The 22,625-nt window shown below is 50.9% G+C and overlaps 1 protein-coding gene across 4 annotated transcripts in view; it reads right to left on the reverse strand.

Moving 5' to 3' along the window:
- Positions 1 to 1,587: 1,587 nt before the first annotated feature.
- Positions 1,588 to 22,625, reverse strand: part of lpp (LIM domain containing preferred translocation partner in lipoma) — a 117,450-nt gene continuing 96,412 nt past the window's right edge. For 3 of the 4 annotated variants that reach the window (XM_030372218.1, XM_030372219.1, XM_030372221.1), the window contains 3 exons: positions 6,691 to 6,869; positions 5,379 to 5,499; positions 1,588 to 4,806 (listed from right to left, as the gene is read on the reverse strand). In XM_030372218.1, the coding sequence (XP_030228078.1) occupies positions 4,678 to 4,806; positions 5,379 to 5,499; positions 6,691 to 6,869 (429 nt within the window). In that variant the 3' untranslated portion in view covers positions 1,588 to 4,677. Of the gene's footprint in view, positions 4,807 to 4,962; positions 5,298 to 5,357; positions 5,500 to 6,690; positions 6,870 to 22,625 lie in introns of those variants that run through there. The other variant, XM_030372220.1, reaches the window with a different exon arrangement.

Raw genomic sequence — 22,625 nt, forward strand, 5'->3', positions numbered from 1 at the left:
ACAACAGATTAGCGTCCCTCGCCCCCCCCCCCCCCCTTGTTCTCTCTCATTCCTATCTCTCCATCTATCTCCCACTCTATTTCTCTGTCTCTATCTATGTATCTCTCTCCATCTATCTTTCTCTCTCTTTCTCTCGCTCGGTCTCTCACTTAGATACGCATCGCTGCTCGCTCACATATTCTCCCTCGCACACTCTCTCCATCTCTCTTCTTCACACACACACACACACACACACACACACACACACACACACACACACACACACACACACACACACACACACACACACACACACACACACACACACACACACACACACACAGTCCCTCGGCAGATTTACAGTAGGACGACCGGGGTTAGTGAGTTCCAGCCCTAAGCAGATCGGTGTTGCTTTACTGCTCCAGTAAATAAGCTTCAATTAGTCTCATCTGATCGGGCCAGCGGTGGAGTTTGATACACAATAAATACACCTTTAACGGCCTGATACACGGCTGAATAATCCTTAGGTAGGCATACATTTAGACTTTTTCTTTGACTGTATAAATTGTATATATCAAGTCTAGTGCTCTTTATATATAATTAAAAAGTCTATAGATCATTTATTATTATTTTATTGATAGGCCTATTTATTATCTATTTGTACTATTATATTATCCATACTTTCTAGTGAGTGGGATAGCGTATACTGGTCAGGGACCAGGGTCAGCCCCAACCTGCTCCTTGATGTGTGTCTGTGTCCGAGTCCCCCTCCCCCTGGTACTGGGCGAGGAGCGTCTCCTAAATGTCCGACCAGCGGAGCCGTAGCTCAACCGCAGCACAACTGTCAACGCGGCGCCGCGGAGGAGCGACGGCCGCACCACGGCTCGATCGGAGTGTTTGTTTGTTTCACGGGCTTGTTGCTCCTCCCGGTTTTCCATTTTGGATTGCCGTTCCAATTTAGCCGTCCGTCCACAGGGAATTAGAAAGTCTGTTGAGTTACGGCCGGGCGCCGACGCACGAGTAAAAATGACGAATGGAAAAGATTAAATCAAGCTGCTGTAGCACGGCGACTTCCAGGGACGCTCTAAATTATTCTAACTGCTCCAGCGCGCCAGGCCCAGAGGCCGGCAACCGGCCAATGGTAGCCCAGCGAGTCTGGAGCTAGCCCAGGACTGGGCCAAAGCTAGGCCAATGTTAGCCCAGCGCTTTGCCAAAGCTAGCCTCACGTTAGCCCAGCGCTAAGCAAGAGCTAGACCAGTGTTGGGCCAAATCCAGGCTAATAGCCCAGTGCTCGCCCAGAGCTAGCCAAAGGCATGGCCAAAGCGGGGCACATTTTAGCTCAGTGCTAATCAAGAGCTAGACCAGTGTTAGGCCAAAGCAAGCCCGGTGGAGGTGTAATGTGGGTAGTGGATATTGGGTGGAGGAGGCTGAAATGAGGAGGTGAGGTGGGGAGGAGAGAGGATGCGTGATGGGGCTCATCTGGCATTGAAAGTCTCTCTCTCTCTCACACTCACACTCACTCCAATGAACAGCCCAGCAAAACCGGTGGTTGGTAAGATCCATAGTTACTTGACAAACAAATGGGAGACAACAGACATCGACCACAGATTAATTATGAAATGTGTTTTTATATAGGTGAAGCTTGGAGGTTTTTGGAGCAGATTCACATTTAAAAAAAAGAAAAGCAAAACGTAGACTTAGCGGTCTGCGGGGAACACTGATGTATGCAGGAATAACATTAGGCCACTTACAAACAGTTTCTTAATTCAACAGGGCCCTTTAAAGATTTAACACGCTTTAAGCCAACCTCTATATGAATAGGTGTTCATAAGCCATTTGCTCGACAGTTTGACATTTGAAAGTCCTTTAAGTGACGTGTTACACGCACATTTTAAACGTCTCGAGAATATAGTGTTTATGCTTCGCATTAAAACTTGATGTCCGTGTTTTGTTTGAAATGCAGAAACAGAGATGCTGTGCATACGACATGAGCGGGGATATGTTAATACGTCTTCTGACCTTCTAAAACTAACTTTTTGGATTATTTCCAATTATGAAGCAGTTACACACTTCAACTCTGACAAATGTTGCTTAAAATTGGAATGTTTGAACTCAAATTTTAGATATTGGTATAATGTACATTTCCTTAATATTTGTTAAGTAGTAGAAAATGTGTTTATGTAAATGTCCGCCATAGCGCAATTTCGTAAGGGACAGCTTTTAATTTTCTTCTGTGACACACACAGGTCTTAGAATAAACTGGCTTCGCTTATCGTTGATATTAGCCAAAGATGTCACCAGCTACGTTAGCATAACGTGACTCAGAGTTAGCCGCATGTTAGCACACAGTGGATAAGAATCAGAACAAGACGTGGTAAGTAGGTGTGGTTCTGAATAATGGATGCATATTGTGGCCTTTTAAAAAAATACCGCCATTTAAAATTTAGATGAGCATTACTGTACACAAACATTACGCTATCTTAAGCATTTGAGAAACCTGCTAGCATTCCCTGGATCTCTGGTTCTTCGTTCTTCCCAATGGGTTTTGGGAATGTTTGTGTTTTCCGGACTTTAATGTGTTGTACTGTGGACAAGGGAAGCTCTTGGCGACCGAACCAGGATAATGAGCTAACACATAAACATGTTGTATCCATCTTTAAGGTGTTCTTTGAGGACTTCAAATGGGAAACATGTCTGCAGAGACACGTGGAGAAAGAGACACGCGGCCCCAGCTTAAGTCAGGCGACTGATTGCACATTTTGTGTTTAAGTTTGCGCCATTGTCTGGAATTGTAGTTTGATTATGTTAGACTATAGATTATAAAAAGAGGGACAGCGTTAAGCTTCGAGTGTGTTTTGGGCTTATTTTTTCATGCTTGGGAAGAATTAGCCGTAGAAAGTAATGTAGCGCACAACAATGACAATTATTGAATAAATTAAAAAACGTCACCACACTTAAGGGCACTTTTAAAAGTCAAAGTGCTGATTTAAATGGCTTGTTAAGAACTGTGCTCCAGTCTTGGACTTTTAATCGAGTAAACACTCCTCAATACAAACCAACATATATTCTCTTCACTCCAAAAGGCACTGAAATTAATACACATTTCAAGAATGATTGTACGTTATGCACACAAATTGTACCCAACCACTGCAATATGTGGTTATGTAATATATCTATGTAATAAATCGCAGAATACTGTACCTTTTAATTCATTCAAATTCCACCCTATCTCATTGGTCCATCCAATTGAACGAGGTCACCAACGGTATTATATTTTCTATATCATTTACCAGCTTTACAAGATAAGGTTATGGTCGACCAAACAAACACAAAGTCCCGTTGGTCTTTAAAAAATTAATCTGATTTGTAATCAAAAATGTAAAACTATAATGTAATTCAAAAATTAGTTTGGCCCGAAAAATGTAATTGGTCCTTGATTCTAATATCCCAAAATATACAAAAAAAAAAACGTTAATACTTGGGAAACCTATTCCCTTATTTGTCAATCATCCTTTCTAAGGAGCGGACACTAACTATATCAAAGATAAAGTGTCAACAGCTCAGATTGATCCCGACATGCGACTCCATCGATCAGGCTCGCACCAACCAACGTGACAGTGGGTCACTCGTAAGGACACTTATGAATTTTGTTCTGTACAGTTAAAATATTTCCTTATGCATGAACATTCCGCATATTACAATAAAGTGTCAACACATTTTAATATTACATAATTGCATAGCCAAACTCTAACCGGTGACGCAGAAAGAGGGAATGCTTGTAGTCGAGACGAGAGATTATCTAATCTACACAATGCTCACAGAAATATTAAAAACAGATAAAATACAGGAGGGAAATGAAAAATAAAAAGGACCAAACACATTTTATCAAAGCAAAATTACCTGAACAAAAGAAAATCAAAATAATTTTCACCCTTTCTTTCTCTATATCAATGTAGCTACCCTCACCAAATATCTCTCTGATATTTCCTCAGATAAAACGTGAAAGAGACTCTAGAGTTTCGTTTCTCGACACTGAAAATACTTATGAGTTCTAATGAAAACTCCTATGGCAGGATTAGGTCAAGGTACTGTATCATATAACCGGTACTAAATCACTTACCAGTTCACAGAGCCAAGGGTCACCCACTCGAGGGGGTTCCCCCAGTACTGGCTCGGATCTTTAACACCTCAACACTCTAAAGCCGTCCTCAGCCATCTATTGGCTGACACCGATTCCAATGACCAACCACAAGCCTAGATCTCCTATAGTTAGTGATGCCGTGGATTTGTCACATCACGAAGGCGGACACTCACAGTTTGAACGGAAGGACGTGATAGGCACACAGGGCAGCCCTACGGGCGAATGTACAACAGGACAGAGAGGATTCTGAGGACCGCCAAGAACACGAACGGGTGGAGGGAAGCATGCGCGTGTGTGTGGGCGAGAGAGAGAGAGAGAGAGAGAGAGAGAGAGAGAGAGAGAGAGAGAGAGAGAGAGAGAGAGAGAGAGAGAGAGAGAGAGAGAGAGAGAGAGAGAGAGAGAGAGAGAGAGAGAGAGAGAGAGAGAGAGAGAGAGAGAGAGAGCGAAGCACATAATAAACACACCACCTCACAACGGAGGAGGACCTAAAGGAGGGCAGGGGGGGGTGAACCCAGTGGAGGTACCAGGGGGGCGGGGTCAGAGGTCAGAGGTCAGGCTCAGAGGTCGGTGGTGGCCCTGGCGGTCAGGGCCTGGATGCGGTTGGAGTTGCAGGTCTTGCAGAGGACGTGGCCGTCCAGAGGGTAGCAGCCCTGAGTCTCCCCCTCGGAGAGGAGGCCCCCGCAGTCCTGGGGGGCGCACACAGAGAGAGAGACACACACACACACACAGAGAGACACACACACACAGAGACACAGAGAGACACACACACACACACACACACACACACACACACAGAGAGACACACACACACACACACAGAGACACACACACACACGGACGCACACACACACACACAAACACACACACACACACGCATTAAACCTAATTCCGCTTGTTGCTGTGGGTTCGTGGTGTTCAGCCTGAAGGCGTCTCAGAGCGTGACAGCCTCTCCACATGTTTGACACGAGGTCAGCCTCCTAACAGGTTAGTAAACACTGCATCAATACGTCAGGACAGGTGCTTTGTAAAGCCCGGAGCGCCTGGTCCCTGGGTGGACCTGGAGGCATCAGGCTCTGGGTGCTTTGTAAAGCCCGGAGCGCCTGGTCCCTGGGTGGACCTGGAGGCATCAGGCTCTGGGTGCTTTGTAAAGCCCGGAGCGCCTGGTACCTGGGTGGACCTGGAGGCATCAGGCTCTGGGTGCTTTGTAAAGCCCGGAGCGCCTGGTACCTGGGTGGACCTGGAGTGTGGGGGCCCCTACCTCACAGCGGTAGCACTGGACATGGAAGTCCCGATCCAGAGCCACGATCCGGACCGTCTCTTCCTGACCGGGTGCCGGCATGATGGCCTCAGAACACACGCAGCAGCGCGGAGCGAACTTCCTGCAGACACACACACACACACACACGGTTATATACATACACAACACACACACTAGGTTAGATAAATACAAAACACACACACCTCTCTTGTGGTGTGTAATGTATGTTATTATGTGGTTCCCAGTTGAGATATACATACATTTTCATAAAATAGATTCATAATTCTATGTCATTAAATCAACACATTTCCAGCAAGGAGCGCTAAAGTCACACGACTGAGTCCCTCCAGCGCACATGAAGGCAGGTTCACCATTCTAAGTTCCACTCCTCTGAAACCCCCCTGTGTGTGACAACGGCCTAGCTCATACCAGACAGGAAGTCCCTCTACACGTCCCTCTAGCAACCGGCCTCAAACAGGAAGAGACCCGGTATCAGGTCCGCTGCGGCAGTGTGCTAACCAGGAAGTATGACAAGACTGTGGCTTGGACTGCTAGCCGCTACGCTAACAATAACACCACAACTTTTCCTCGAGACAATGAGCTGCCTTGTTTAACCGGCAGGTCAGCTGGGACTCAACCGACGGCCCACGATTCCACGCGATCTGGTTTCGGTTTCACTTCCTGTCTCTCTCTACTCTCAACGTCACTGGGGTGTTTAAGTATAACAATGCGGTTTACAGATGTCCCCCTTGATGTACATATTCTCAGTATAATGCATATATATATATATATATATATATATATATATATATATATATATATATATTAGAGCTGTCAAGCGATTAAAATATTTAATCGTGATTAATCGCATTAATGTCATAGTTAACTCTAATTAATCGCAAATTATTTTTCTATGCTAAATATCCCTTGATTTTTTTGTCCCATAATTCTTCTCATTTTAATTCTCTTATCAACATGGTGAAGTGCATCGGCTTGCCTTGTGCAAATGATTTTCTATTGATAACAACATTGGCATATACACTGATCAAAACAGGACGATACAAAAAAAGACCCTATAGTGCAATTAAACGACTGCTTTGAACAAATGTCATTTGAACATAGCAGTCAGGCTACTGCTTCTTTGTTTTAAGCCAAAGAAAATATATATATTTTTTTATTATTATTATTTTTTATAAAATATTTACGTTAATCGCGCGATAAAAAAATTAACGCCGTTAAATTTGGTTTGCGTTAACGCCGTTAATAACGCGTTTAACTGACAGCTCTAATATATATATATATATATGTTTACTTGTGGAAGTCCTCGATGCAGTGTATGTGGTTGGCGGCGTCCACGGTGAAGGGGACCCCGTCCAGGCTGCGGTGGCAGACCACGCAGGTGAAGCACAGCGGGTGGTACGCCTTCCCCGTGGCCCGCAGGATGCGCTCCATGATGGGTTTACTGCAGATGGTGCACGACTCCAGCGTGTTCTGGATGTACACACACACACACACACACACACACAGAGAAACACACACACACACACACACAAATAAACACACACGTACAGGAACAAACAAAAACACACACACATACAGGAACAAACAAAAACACACACACAGACACGTACACACACAGGCACACACACACACACACACACAGGCACACACACAGACACACACACACAAGTACACACACATACAGGAACAAACAAACACACACACACAGACACAAACAAACACACACACACAGGGACACACACACACACACACGTACACACACACAGACACAAAAACAAAGAAAGCAAGGGTACCGGTTAATAAATCGTACATAACCCACGTTTCATTATTGGTCCAAACGTGAACCGACTAAAACAGGTGACCAGGATCATTTCATATTCAACACACATTAACACAACATTAATGGTGACATTCTGTGTGTGTCTGTGTGTCTGTGATCTCAGTGTGTATACACTCGTCCCTCTGTGTGTACGGGACATTAGTCTCTGGGTCCGGGACAACAGCGTCGCGGGAGGGAGAATCTGATTAACCCTCAAACACGCACCGCCATTGTTCACTCACCCTCACACACACACTAACCCTAGCACACTCAGACACACACACACACACTAACCCTATCACAGCCACACACACACACTCACACTCGAGCAAACGCACTCAGTCGCAGACACACACACACACACACACAGACACGTACGGGCCGTAAACACGTCCACTTTGTGATGACTGCGGCGGTTCTTTAGCCAGACGGGCAGCGGTCCCGGGGGGGGTGGGGGGGGGGGGGGGGTGAGGGAGGGGTGGAGGGAGGGGGAGAACATCTCTCTTCTTAATATCTCTGGGAGACGGCGCTCCATCATCTCCATATTTCATAAATAATGATTGACCCTCAGGAAGGAGGGGGGGGGGGGGGGGGATACCAGGCAATTTACAGGCGGAGGTGAACATCACAGAGCGGTCGATGGGCGGGGGGGGGGATCCCATCAGAGACCCCCAGGACCAGACCCAGTCCCAGACCGTGGACCAGGAGAGGACGCTGCCTGGTACTAGAACTGGATTCTAGATCCTGATTCTAACCTTCAAGAATGTTATTCTGAAACCTGTCCCAGATCCTGATTCTAGCCTTAATTTCTAGAATGTGATTCTGAAGCCTGATCTAGATCTTCATTCTAGAACCTGATTCTAGATCCTGATACTAGATATTGACAGTAGGTTCTTGATACTGGGACAGAGGTATCTGTTAGAGTCTGGCTTCACTGGGTCTCTTCAGGCAATTCCTGGATATCACATCGTGCTCTCTGCTCTTCTCTCTCTCTATGCACCAGCCTATGGTCTCTCTCTCTCTCTCTCTCTCTCTATGCACCAGCCTATGGTCTCTCTCTCTCTCTCTCTCTCTCTCTCTCTCTCTCTCTCTCTCTCTCTCTCTCTCTCTCTCTCTCTCTCTCTCTCTCTCTCTCTCTCTCTCTCTCTCTCTCTCTCTCTCTCTCTCTCTCTCTCTCTCTCTCTCTCTCTCTCTCTCTCTCTCTCTCTCAAAAATTCCAGTTCCCTCCCTCTCTCTCCGCTGGGCTCAGAGTGCACGGCGTTTGTCAGAGGAGTGCACGTGGTGTGGGCGTGCACGAGGCGGCGAGCGTGCACGAGGGTGCGAGCGTGTGAGCGATCCCTCCGGGCGGCATCACTAGTGATCCGTGTCCGTGTTTCCAAACACGCTCGGGGTGTGTGTCAACACGCTGCTCTCTCTCCCCCCTCCTCCCCCCTCTCCCCCCACCGCCTGCCAGCTGAGCCATGGAGGGAGGGGGGGGGGGGGGGGGGTCAAAACACACTCCACACTGCACGAGCAGCCTCCCCCCCCCCTCCCTCCCCCCGGTGCGTCAGCAGTGACATTTGTCGGTAGACGACTAACGAGAGGAGCGCCGTGGTTAACGAGAGGAACGCTGACGCTCCCGTGCTACCGGACCACACACACACACACACGCACTGGAACACGCACTCACACACACACAGACGGGAACACACAAACACACATAGGTACACAGACACACACACACAGGAACGCCCACATGTACGCACACACACACACACACACACAGACACACAAACAAAGTACACAGACAGATAGACCGACACACACACACACACACACACACACACACACACACACACACACACACACACACACACACACACACACACACACACACACACACACACACACACACACACACACACACACACACACACAAACACGTACGTCGTGGGGCTGACGGGAGGTAGTGGAGAGTGAGCATCCCAGACTGCTGTCGTCAGCGGCCGGCTCTTCAAAGAGCTCCTGGAGAACGACAGGACTTCAGGAGGAGGAACCCCCCCCCCTCCATCACCCCCCTCCCCGACAACAGCCGTCCAGGAATACACAACCACACACACGGCTCCCAGGGCAGCACTTGGCCGATACACAAACAAACGGCCGATTCGCAAGTCTTTAATGAGTTACTATCCTCCTACTCCCCGAGAGAGAGAGAGAGAGAGAGAGAGAGAGAGAGAGAGAGAGAGAGAGAGAGAGAGAGAGAGAGAGAGAGAGAGAGAGAGAGAGAGAGAGAGAGAGAGAGAAAGAGAGAGAGCGAGAGAAAGAGAGAGAGCGAGAGACAAAGATCGAGAGAGAGGATGTATATTTACACTCTTACCTTACCTGAATTATAAATCTCGACTCCTACCTAGCTCCCAGCCAAACCCCCCATCCTTATTCCTATCCTAGCTCCTATCCTAGCTCCTATTCTAGCTCCTGTTCTAACTCTCAGTGTATGTGTGAGTGTGTGTGTGTTGTACTAGCTTCTTGGTGTGTGTGTGTGTGTGTGTGTGTGTGTGTGTGTGTGTGTGTGTGTGTGTGTGTGTGTGTGTGTGTGTGTGTGTGTGTGTGTTTACTAGTCTCACCACTCAGACTTCAGATTAATATCTGAAGTCTGATTGCAGACTAGGTACACTAAGTTGTACCCTAAGTTGTACTAACTCTCTCTAAGTTGTACTAACTCTCTATGTTGTACTAACTGTGTGTGTGTGTGTGTGTTCTACTGATTGTGTGTGTGTGGGTTGTTCCGTCTGACCCGTCCTTGTTCGGATCAGCTGAGCGTGTGACTCCCTACTCTCCTGACGGTAATGAGAACATAACTCAGAACTGAACCTCTGCGTCTCTCCCGCCTTCGTCGAAGTCAAAACACACGCCGTTGTTTATTATTGAGCCAAGGCCGATTCCGGCGGAGGGAAGATTAGATAATTTAGGTGGTTGCGTCTGAGCACTGTGTAATGATAGTCATTTAATAACTGAGGAATTATCTTCGCAAAATCACCAAGGTGTCGCATGAATAGAATGTTATTCTGGGGTGAAAGCTTGGGTCACTCAGCAGGACTTAATGGTGAATGGACCGCATTCGTACAGCGCGTACCTGACACGACGCCGCACCGAACGCTTTACAATGTCGCCCACCATTCACCCATTCATAGACACATTCAAACAATGACGCCGGAGGCAACCACGCAAGGCGACAGCGGGCACATCGGGGGCAGCTAGGGGACAGGCGTCTCGCTCAGGGACACTTCAACCCTCATCTAGGAGCGGCCGGGGAATCGAACCGGCAACCTTCAGGTTACCAGCCAACCCGCTGTGCCCCCCGAGCCCCACGCCTGATGGAGGTGGGGGAGCTGCAGCCGACGACGTTCAGGGACTGTGGTGCAACCGGAGCGCCCCTGGGGACCGGATGTTTTACTCTCACTGGTCGTCACGGAGACAGCGCTGTAATGGAGGAGTGGCGGAGGTGACGGCCAAGGGCTGTCCACATCTATATGTCCACGCCCCTCTCCTCTCTCTCCTCTCCTCTTCCATCTTTCCTGTCCTCCGTCTCCTGTCCTCTCTTGTCTTCCTCAACTTCTCTAATCTGTTTTCTGTTTCATCTCCTCTCCCTCAACTCCTCTCCTCTCTCCTCTCGTCTTCCTCGATTCCTGTCCTCCTCTCCCTCCTTTCCTCTACTCCGTCTCCTCTCCTCTCTCCTCTTCCTCTCTGCCTCGTCGCCCCTCTTGTCTTCCTCAACTCTTCTCTTCTCCTCTCCCCTCCTGTCTCTCCTCTCCTCTCCCCTCTCCTCTGCCTCCTGTCTCCTTTCCTCTGTTTCCTCCTCCCTCCCCGGCCCAACCGTTACACCATCCAGCAGCCGGCTGCCTTCCTCCCTGTCTCTGAGTGTTTCCCCGGCAGGCTCAACCAGGCCCGGCAGAGAGAAGGTAGAGTGAATGTAGGTCAGCCCCGCGCAGCCTCCCTGAACAGGGCCAACTGCACCGCATTAACAACTCAACCCCGTCTGCGTTAGAGTGCGTGTGTGTGTGTCTGTGTTAAGATAGTGTGAGTCTATATGTGCGTGCTAAGATAGTGAGTGTCAATGTCTGTGTCTATGTGAAAGGGTGTGTGTGTGTGTGTGTGTGTGTGTGCCCTTAGTGTGTGTGTGTGTGTATACAATTGTGTTGTGTGTGTATGTATACAAGTGTGTTGTGTGTGTTTGTATGTTAGTTTGTACTTGAATGCGATTGTGTGTGTTATGATGAGTGTGTTTTTGTGGATGATGATGAGTGTGTGCGCATGCGTGTGTTTGTTTGTTTGTGTGTACTCGATGGATCTGCTCAATGGAGGAGGTGGTGGCCTCTTAGTGTGCCCCAGCATCTCTCCTCCTCCTCCTCCTCCTCCCCTCTCATCTCTCCTCCCTCATTGTTGCATCCTCCCCTCCACAGATCCCTCCCCTCCTCCTCCCAGCCCACTCCTCTCCTCTCTCCTCCCTCTCATTCTTTTATCCACCCCCCTCCTCGCTTCTCCCACTTAACTAAGTGTGACACAGCTGTCTGGGCGAGTGAGCCGCAGCACGCCACACAAAGAGAGAGAGGGGGAGGGGGGAGGGGGGGAGGGGGGGGAGGGGACGCCCCCCCCCTCCCCCGCTCCTCCCCAGAGACCCTGGGCTAATAGACCTGCTGACACGCACACACACACACACACACACACACACACACACACACACACACACACACACACACACACACACACACACACACACACACACACACACACACACACACACACACAAACACACACACACACACGCTGTTTAGTCTTGTCAGGCGCGCGGTGAAATCTTCATCGTTTGGCAGAATGAAACGACGGAGGAGAGCGGAGCGCTGAGTGACATCACTCCGCCAGTTCAGAACATGAAGGGCTGCCTAAGTGTTCCCTAACCACCGGGGATGTTCGCTGGGGACTGGTGACGCTAGGGACTAGCCTCCTTGAGAGGAGCTCGCGACTCGCGGCGCGGGAGCCTAGCGTCTTTGTGGCTAGCTCGAGACTAGCGGCGCCTGGTGCTAGCTTCTCCGGGACTGGCTTTAAACCATCTTCCGACAAGCTGTGCTGGAGACGAGCATATTTTAGGTTAGCTCGTCACTAGCTTAAGACCTGCAGCCTTGAGACTAGACTAGCTTGAGACCAGCAGTGCCTTGGAGTAGCGTCCCTAACGCTAGCATGCTGTGGTGGATACTAGCTTTTGACTAGCTTAAGACTAGCACCTTTGAGACTAGACTATCTTGAGACTAGCAGTGCCTGGGAATAACCACCTTAAAGCTAGCTTGTAGTTAGCTGCGGTGGAGAGTCTAGACTAGTTCCGCTATGGACTAGCACCCTTGATAACTCGTGGCGCCGGCGCCTAGCATCGCAAAAGACCAGCGGCGTTAGCGAAGCTAAAGAGCCGTTTCCGTGGACGGCGATTGTTTACAGTGTTGTTTACAGTGTTGTTCCCGTGACCCTCAGGTGAAAGAAGGACCTTGTCTGGCACCAGCAGAGGGCGGGGGGGGGCGGGCGCGAGTGTGAAACCGGCGTGGCACGGCGCCAAACCTCTGTCCGTTTACCGGCCCCCCTCTCGGTTCTTTCCATCAACTCAGCGTTCGCACCTGCACCTGCCTCGGGGCGTCGGCGTGACAACGGGGGGGCCGCTCTCAGAACACACACACACCGTTCACACCCTCCGCCTAGGCCCCCCCCTCTGAGGGTCTGAGGCGCGGCCCGCCACCTGACAGGAAGTGGTGCGTTGTGAGCCGGGAGGTGATCAGAGGTGATCGCCCTCAGCGCCCCCCGGGGTGCAGAACAACCCCCGGAGATCCCCTCTTTTGAATCTTGTTCAAGAACGGCTGAGGAGGGGCCGAACTAGGGACCGTGGACCTACTAACCCCCCCACCACCACTACTACTAATAGTGTTCTTTTAGTCAAGGGCTTTATCTGAATTAAACAGTAGATCTCAGCCCCCGGTTTCACTTCTCATACGAGCAGAGCATCAGGCACGGTCCATAACCCTGACTGAGAGCAAACTGCTAGATGTAATACTAAGTCATTCAGCAGATGGTTTGGTCCGAAGGGACTAACGTTAAATCTATTTACAGGCCGATAGTGAACAGGTAGGGGTTAGACAGTACAGAGCCACGTCATTAAGGAACAGGTAGGGGTTAGACAGTACCGAGACAGGTCATTAAGGAGCAGGTAGGGGTTAGACAGTACAGAGACAGGTCATTAAGGAGCAGGTAGGGGTTAGACAGTACAGAGACAGGTCATTAAGGAGCAGGTAGGGGTTAGACAGTACAGAGACAGGTCATTAAGGAGCAGGTAGGGGTTAGACAGTACAGAGACAGGTCATTAAGGAGCGGGTAGGGGTTAGACAGTACAGAGACAGGTCATTAAGGAGCAGGTAGGGGTTAGACAGTACAGAGACAGGTCATTAAGGAGCAGGTAGGGGTTAGACAGTACAGAGACAGGTCATTAAGGAGCAGGTAGGGGTTAGACAGTACAGAGACAGGTCATAAGGAGCAGGTAGGGGTTAGACAGTACAGAGACAGGTCATTAAGGAGCAGGTAGGGGTTAGACAGTACAGAGACAGGTCATTAAGGAGCAGGTAGGGGTCAGACAGTACAGAGACAGGTCATTAAGGAGCAGGTAGGGGTTAGACAGTACAGAGACAGGTCATTAAGGAGCAGGTAGGGGTTAGACAGTACAGAGACAGGTCATTAAGGAGCAGGTAGGGGTTAGACAGTACAGAGACAGGTCATTAAGGAGCAGGTAGGGGTTAGACAGTACAGAGACAGGTCATTAAGGAGCAGGTAGGGGTTAGACAGTACAGAGACAGGTCATTATGGAGCAGGTTGGGGTTAGACAGTACAGAGACAGGTCATTAAGGAGCAGGTAGGGGTTAGACAGTACAGAGACAGGTCACTAAGGAGCAGGTAGGGGTTAGACAGTACAGAGACAGGTCATTAAGGAGCAGGTAGGGGTTGGACAGTACAGAGACAGGTCATTAAGTAGCAGGTAGGGGTTAGACAGTACAGAGACAGGTCATTAAGGAGCAGGTAGGGTTTAGACAGTACCGAGACAGGTCATTAAGGAGCAGGTAGGGGTTAGACAGTACAGAGACAGGTCATTAAGGAGCAGGTAGGGGTTAGACAGTACAGAGACAGGTCATTAAGGAGCAGGTAGGGGTTAGACAGTACAGAGACAGGTCATTAAGGAGCAGGTAGGGTTTAGACAGTACCGAGACAGGTCATTAAGGAGCAGGTAGGGGTTAGACAGTACAGAGACAGGTCATTAAGGAGCAGGTAGGGGTTAGACAGTACAGAGACAGGTCATTAAGGAGCAGGTAGGGGTTAGACAGTACAGAGACAGGTCATTAAGGAGCAGGTAGGGGTTAGACAGTACAGAGCCAGACAGAGACACAGTGTAAAGAGGCAATACACCCTAGCTACTACGCAATCCTCCCCTCCCTGATACAATATGCATTCTGAGCAGACACAGTTGGCCCTGAAGAGTGGTTAAATCTCAATTAGAAATGTGATCGAGGTACCCATCAATCAACCCTTCTGTCCGGGATGCTGTCGTGACAATGCCGTTAGGTTTTAGCGCAGCGCTGGGAGTGATGAACACAATAAAGACGGTCACTGGCAGAGGTCAAAAGGTGAGCGTCGCGCCGTGTCTGAAGTGCTTATTAAACGGTGAGCGCAGAGGCGCCGCCGCCGCCGCCGGCCGGGAACGCTTAGCGCTGCAAACACAAACACGCCGCGCAACTCTTGCGAAAACGACGGCAACTTTTTCCCGGGACTGGAGCTGAGTTTACGGGCGTCACGCTGACAGGTTACCGTCAGCCCCCTGCTGCAGAGGCTTGGGTTTCAACGCCACGAGAAAGGCTTCAATACTCGGCAATTATATTTAGATAATGTATACAATATATGCATATAGGAGTTTATGATTGAGCTATGATTATGGATTATTAGTTAATACTTTTACTTTTTTCGTTCAGTACCTTTCTCGTTCTGAACGGATGTCTCGAAACAAGTTATGCCAATTCAAATGAAATGATTAAAAATGATAATTATAGTAAAATGATCTAATGCAGTAGCAGGCCTTATTATCTAGCGTTAGCATAGGGGATGGGGTAAGTGGGAAGGAGTTAAACACACCGTGTGATTGTGTGTGAATGGGTCTAATTTATCGATGGATAAGTGGATAAAGTCTGTTTGTCCGTCCGTGCTAGGACTTAGCATTAGCTTCTGCATAGCCTTGAGCTGGAACTCCATGCTAGCTTCCCTGGAGCAGCTCACCCGAGCTTTGGAGCTACGTTAGCCGGTCGAATAAATCCCGTGTGTGTCGCTACGTGCGACCCCCGAGAGCCGGAACAGGGTGGCGCCCGGCCAGCCCAGCCCCTTCAGGACAGCCTCTTACTTTATATCTTCGCCTCCAACGTTTTTACTACCCAGCATGCCCCTGACTCAGCTCTGGGCGGCGGCCAAACGCCGGCCATCGAAGGAGCTCGCTCTCTCCCTCCCTCTCTCCCTCTCTCCCTCCCTCTCTCCCTCTCTCCCTCTCTCCCTCTCTCTCTCTCCAGGTTTGACGGAGTAACAGGACGGCGCAACGTGTCGGCTGAGATTTAAACATCCATAAATAAGCGTCGCAGGGCGGGGGGTTGTCGCGGGCGAGGCCGATATTTACAGCGCTGGGGGGGGCGACGTGCCGAGAGAGAGAGAGGAGGGGGGAGAGACGACACACAGATCATGTCCTGCTCCGGCCAATAGGAGGTGGCACTGGAGCTCTGCTCTCTCCCCCCTTCTGGTCCAGTCTATGACTCACCCCTCTCTCCCTTCTTACTCCCTGAACTCTCCCTCTCTCTCTGCCTCTTCCTTCATCTCCCTCTCTAAGCAAGGCTAGAAATCTCTCTCCCCCCTCTCTCTCTCCCTTCATCTCTAATAGTCTCTCCCTCACCCTCTCGTCCTTCGCTCTCCCTGCTCCCCAACTCTCCCCCCTCTCTCTCCCCATTCCCCATCTTCCTCTCCCCCCATCCTCTCTCTCTCCCACCATCCTCTCTCTCTCTCTCTCTCTCTCTCTCCCCTCTCCTTCTCCCTGCTCCCCAACTCTCGTCCCTCTCTCCCCCTGTCCTCTCCCTCCCCCTGTCCTCTCTCCCCATCCTCCTCTCTCCCCCCCCTCCCCCCCTCTCCCTCTCCCCCCTCACCCCGACTCATCTCCGCGGCAGCAAGCGACGCCTGCAGACGCTCCTAGGCGACGTGTCCAGAGAGGAAGTGACACAGACAGGAAGTGACATGACAGGAAGTGACAGAGCCGGCCGGCAGCGCTCCTCCCCAGACCGTGAGGGGGGCTGACATTATGGCGGGTCAGCTCCCGGTCCGGGGGGCCGGGGGGGCCGCGGCTCCTTGAGGAGGAGGAGGAGGAGCCTCTCACTGGTGGAGGAGGGGCTTCTCTAAGGAGGAGGAGGAGGAGCCTCTCACTGGTGGAGGAGGGGCTTCTCTAAGGAGGAGGAGGAGGAGCCTTTCAATGGTGGAGGAGGGGCTTCTCTAAGGAGGAGGTGGAGGTGGAGGAGGTGGAGGTGGAGGGGAGAGGAGGTGGAGGAGGGGCTTCTCTAAGGAGGAGGTGGAGGTGGAGGAGGTGGAGGTGGAGGTGGAGGAGGTGGAGGGGAGAGGAGGTGGAGGAGGGGCTTCTCTAAGGAGGAGGTGGAGGGGGGAGGAAGGTGGAGGAGAGGAGGTGGAGGTGGAGGAGGTGGTCACTGAGACGGATGTTGAGGAGGTGTTCCTCAGCAGAGGAGGTGAGCTGGGAACAAAACCCTGATAGGGGCCCCACTGTATGAGGAGGTGTGTTTGACAGCGTGTAGGAGGAGGGGCTTATGAGGAGGTGTGTTTGACAGCGCGTAGGAGGAGGGGCTTATGAGGAGGTGTGTTTGACAGCGCGTAGGAGGAGGGGCTTATGAGGAGGTGTGTTTGACAGCGCGTAGGAGGAGGGGCTTATGAGGAGGTGTGTGGTACGAGGAGCTCGTCGAGGACAGCGGGGTAATCAGGAGTAATGACCTGTTGGCCCGACGATCCCACACCGTCCTACAGGATAATTACACACACACACACACGTCACGGTGCGGGCAGGACTGGGGGGACTGGGAGGACTGGGAGGAACAGGGTCAGGAGGACTGGGAGGACTGGGTCGGGGAGACTGGGAGGACTGGGTGGAGTGGGAGCGATGCTGTGGCTCACGCCGGAGCTAACGACGGCGCTCCTCTGAGGAATCAGTGCCAGTTAATTACGTCTGGATGTACAGAACTCAATTAGGCACCGCAGACACATGACTACCAGGGGGCGGAGTCAGCAGGAACACAAGAGGAAACCCTCCCACAGCCCCCCTGTGTGTGTGTGTGTGTGTGTGTGTGTGTGTGTGTGTGTGTGTGTGTGTGTGTGTGTGTGTGTGTGTGTATGTGGGACTGTGTGTGTGTAACTCCATGTGTGTTTGTGTGTCTGTCTCCGTGTGTGTGTGTGTATTTGTGTGTACGGGGGGGGGGGGTGGTTCTGGGGATGGTGGAGGTGATGGGGGCACCACCCACTCTGAATCCGTCTACCTGGATATCCGTCACTTGTCACATGACAGGTGAGTGTGGGCGGGGCCTGCTTGTCGTCTCTCTCATCAGCACCGCCGGCGGTCGCCGGGGGCAACGGAGCCGTGTCTGTGTCTACCTTCCGGGGCGGGGCGCGGCTACGCATGGCTGCACAGTGGGGGGTCTGTCGGGGGGGGGGGGGGGGGGGGGGGGCTCACAGATCCAACGCCAGCCCAACCCCCAGTACTGCACATCACCCCCGCATCATCCCGCGCTCAATGACAGCCAGAGCCTCAGGGGGGGTCTCCTGGTGGGGGACCCCTGAAGGGGGGGGGGGGTTCTGGAGGACTTACACGACCGGGGGGGCCCTCCCCACGGCCCCCCCGGTCCAGCTGCCAACCCACCCGTCCCCCCTCCTCCGCCGCTCGGCTAGCGCTGTGGCTTCAAGCTAACGCTAGTGCTATCAGCGGCGGCGGCGTGGGGGAGATGGGAGCTCAGCCACACAGAACCAAAGTGTGGAGGTTGATTAATTAGAAGTGAGTTGTGACCGAAACCCGAGGTGAAATACTAACTTGAGTTCGGGGCGCTGCACACTGTGGGAACCGATCGGATTATAATGTAATGTTGCTAAATTAATAAACTGTAAAATATCAGTTTCAGTTCTCTCGTTATTACAATATCGGAGAATCCAATTCCCGTTTGCCCGGTTAAACGACCATAATACCTACTCCAGACAGTGTTGCCAGATTGGTTGGGAAATCCGGCCCAATCTGGCAACACTGCCTCACGATTCTGCCAGGTTCTGCAGACAACCACTCACCCATCTCCATGACGTCTCTCCTAAACACCGGATCCACCTCCAGGCTTTAGCCTTCATCAGAGCACAATACACTGGAGCTAGTCTCCTGTAATAACCGTATTCACCCATCGCTCACACTCCAGCAACGGGAATCAAGAACAAGGATCCGCGCTTGTAATTGACGCAGCCTAACCCCCCAGACACGCGACCTCTGACCCCCGACAAAAGAAGGCGTCGACCCCGGAGGCCACACCGGTTAATAAGCGGTTATTGTCATCGGGAGCAGAAAGGCTCAGGAACAGAGGACAGATACCGACGGATTAACGTTCGCCACCTGCCGCTGTCAATCAACCGCCTGCTCCGTCGCTGACTGATACGTGCACGTCCCGCCGTGCGCTCCCGGGCGCCGCTCACACAATAGGCCGGGACGCGGCCGCCGTCCCATTCATCAGGGCCGGCCGACGGGAACGACACGTCATTTATTTTAAGTAGTGCCTCTCCAGTACAACAGCAGATAATGAAGGCAATTACATCAACGCCACACTCCCCGAAGTGACCTTAGTCATCTCTGAACATGAGAGAGAGAGAGGGGGGGAGGGGGGAGGAGAGAGAGAGAGAGAGAGAGAGAGAGAGAGAGAGAGAGAGAGAGAGAGAGAGAGAGAGAGAGAGAGAGAGAGAGAGAGAGAGAGAGAGAGAGAGAGAGAGAGAGAGAAGAGGGGGAGAGAGAGAGAGTGAGAGAAAGAGAGAGAGGAGGGGGAGAGAGATAGGAGGGTAGAGAGAAGAAAGCATAGGAGAAAGAAAAGGAAGGAGAAGAGAGGAGAGGGGAGATGGAAGAGAGAACAGAGGAGAGAGAGAGAGGAAGGGAAAAAGAGGAACAACAGGAGAAAGGAGCCGAAAGGAGAGGAGGAGATTGAGGAGAAGGATGAGGGAGGAGAGAACGTAGATAGGAGAGAAGAAAGGCTGTAGGGAAAGGACGGAGAGAATGCAGAGAGGAGAGGGAGCAGTCTGATCTGTTGTCGGCCTCCCTCTCTAAAGCCACCCTTCTTCCAATGACACGAGGAGTGCGTGGCCTGACCTTGTGTCAATGCCACACTTAAACGGGTGGCACTTCAAATAATTTATGATTCATTAGGAGATCGAGGAGACGTCGTGAAACGAGGAGTACAGAGAGAGAGAGGGAGTCGATAGAGGCCTTGTTCTCACACCCAACCGGCACTATGGACCACACAGAGGAACGGGCTGCAGGTTGTGGTCAGGGTACTACGGAGCGCCAACGCCCTGAAGTCTCAGCGATTGGTAGGGGAAGAAGAGGCCAACGGAGAACAGAAAGAAACGCTGAAGAGCAGGGCAGCACTGGTGACCTCTCCTGACGAGCAGGTTAACCTAAAACTAGCACTGACCACCTCCACTGGCTAGCAGGTTAACCTAAAGCTAGCACTGACAACCTCCACTGACTAGCAGGTTAACCTAAAGCTAGCACTGACAACCTCCACTGACTAGCAGGTTAACCTAAAGTCATGAACACCATAAGGGTCAGGTCTGCGCTTTGAATAAGATGCATAAATCATGTTGCAACCTCTTCATTACATTCATGTGTTTGTGGATTATAACATGCAATACGTATTACGTACTGTAACCTGTGATGCATGCATGTGTATTGTAACATCCGCTACACTTGATGTGTATTGTAATGTGTGAGACATGCATGTGTATATTGTAACACCCTGCACTGCACTACCAAGTGACAATTTATTAACTCGGAAGAGCCTCTGCTTTTAGCCGAAACGACACATGCGCGCACGCGCACACGCACACACACACACACACACACACACACACACACACACACACACACACGGTTGAACTGCTTCCAGAAGCGGGAGGCACACGTTATGAAGGAGTAGAATGCGCTGCCATCACAGTGAATTAAATCTCTGCTCCCCTCTCCAAAGTGCCGGGCTGAATGTTTTACAGCGCCGGTGCGTGCCTCCCAGCTCAGAGAGGTCTCGGGCGCTGAACTCTGAGCACCCTGTTAAGCTGCGAGCACGATGCCTCCCTACTCCATTAAGGACGGATTACACGGGGGGGGGGGGGGGTCCGTAGGGGAGGGGAGGGGGTTTTTAGGGGCGCTGAGGGGGGGTTTTGGCCCGGCTGCCTCCACATGTTCAGCGGCACGGCGGGCGACCGAGGAATTAGACCCTTGAGATCCCCGGGCTGGGGGAAAGTGCTCCCGCCTAAAACGTACTGTACCCTAACTAGCCCCCGTGTCGACCAATCAAGACGCGTGGAAATGTATCCCCCCCCCCCCCCCAACCCCCCTACCCGAAACATAAGACTAGCTTCACACTCTGTTGTGTACGTCCTGCCACTTAAAAATATAAAAATAGTACTTAGCATTGTGTTGCGTCTTACACTAGCTAGCTTTGTTGTATAGGAGGAATGGGTTAACCTAACCTAACTGTGTGCTTGGCACTTGGTTCTATGAACATCCTAACTGTACCGACAGCGATATATTGTTGTTTCTCTTTCTTCTGACAAATGTACTTATTGTAAGTCGCTTTGGATAAAAGCATCTGCTAAACGCACTGAATGCAAATGTGAGTGGTTGAATTATCTTGGTTGTGGATCTCTTGATCCGGTCGCTCAAACTGGGGCGTAAGGGAACTCTGCGTTAAGTGTAATGTTCCTTTACATGTTCCTTTACATCTCCCTCCCCCCCCTCTCTCTCCCCCTCTCTCTCTCTCTCTCTCTCTCTCTCTCTCTCTCTCTCTCTCTCTCTCTCTCTCTCTCTCTCTCTCTCTCTCTCTCTCTCTCTCTCTCTCTCTCTCTCTCTCTCTCTCTCTCTCTCTCTCTCTCTCTCTCTCTCTCTCTCTCTCTCTCATCACAAAGGCTCTATGCAAAACCGTGGCTCCGCGCGACAGTTGACTATCTGTGTGATGAGGAAGATACGTAGATGCTCCAATCTCGTTGGCACGGTGACGGGCAGACACACGAGGCCCAGGGAGGAAGTAGGAAAGTGGTTCACAGATTAGAGACACAATCCACTTCCTGTAGACCAGGAAGCCCCGACGCTATCTCCGGCCGAGATTTGAATGATGGCAAACGACCCGCTGCCACCGTGACATCATCGGAGCCAGTTAGGCCCTTCAGAGTAAGAGCGCATCCTCAACTGGTTACATTCTACCGCCTAAGAGCATGTAAGGCTCTTTAGAGTAAGAGCGTGTCCTTTGAAATTAAGAGCCCGTCCTAAACTGTTAATTATATATAGTCTATAGTCTAACAGCCCGTTCGGCCCTTCAGAGTAAGAGCCTTCAAAGTAAGAGCCTGTCCTCAATGATCTACAGTCTACTTTGATAGATGGAAATATTACTGGATGGCAATCATCAGGATGTATGAATAATGTCATATTCAGGGAAGCACTTTGGGCGTATTCTTTTATAAAATATGAAATTAGGGAGGGTCTTGTAATCTGTTAAAAAACCACGGGACAGGCTTCATACCGACGCTGTGAAGGGCCCAGGCCCGGACTCTTACAGTAAACACCTTAATGATATACAGCTCTTTAGTTTATTTGCTTTTAGACATTCCTGGACGGTCCCCCTTTGAGCCAAACTTGGACTCTTTCTCCGGTCCTCCCGAGGGAGAGTCCGGAGTTCTACAGAGAGGATGAGCACATGAGGGATGAAGTAGAAATTACTTTCATTAAGAAATCCCAGAGCCCCCCCCCCCCCCCCCCCCCCCCCCCCCCCCAACCCCCACCCCCCTCATCCTTTTGATCGTCTGCCAGCAGAACATTTATGCTGATGAAATGCATAAATAAAGTTCCTAAATGATCGCTCTCCTCTCCCGAAGCGAGCGGAGCTGGAGAACTTCCAGACCAGACAACCACAATCTCCCGAGTGCTCCTGAAAAGAAATGATTTAGCTGATGGCCGCCGCCGGCTGATTTACTGTCCCCAACTTCCTGCAAGTAAAGTTGCAGACTGCGAGGTTTCTCCCCCACGACGTCTGGGA

Source organism: Gadus morhua, chromosome 12 (genome assembly GCF_902167405.1).
Source record: "Gadus morhua chromosome 12, gadMor3.0, whole genome shotgun sequence".
Classification (NCBI taxonomy): domain Eukaryota; kingdom Metazoa; phylum Chordata; class Actinopteri; order Gadiformes; family Gadidae; genus Gadus; species Gadus morhua.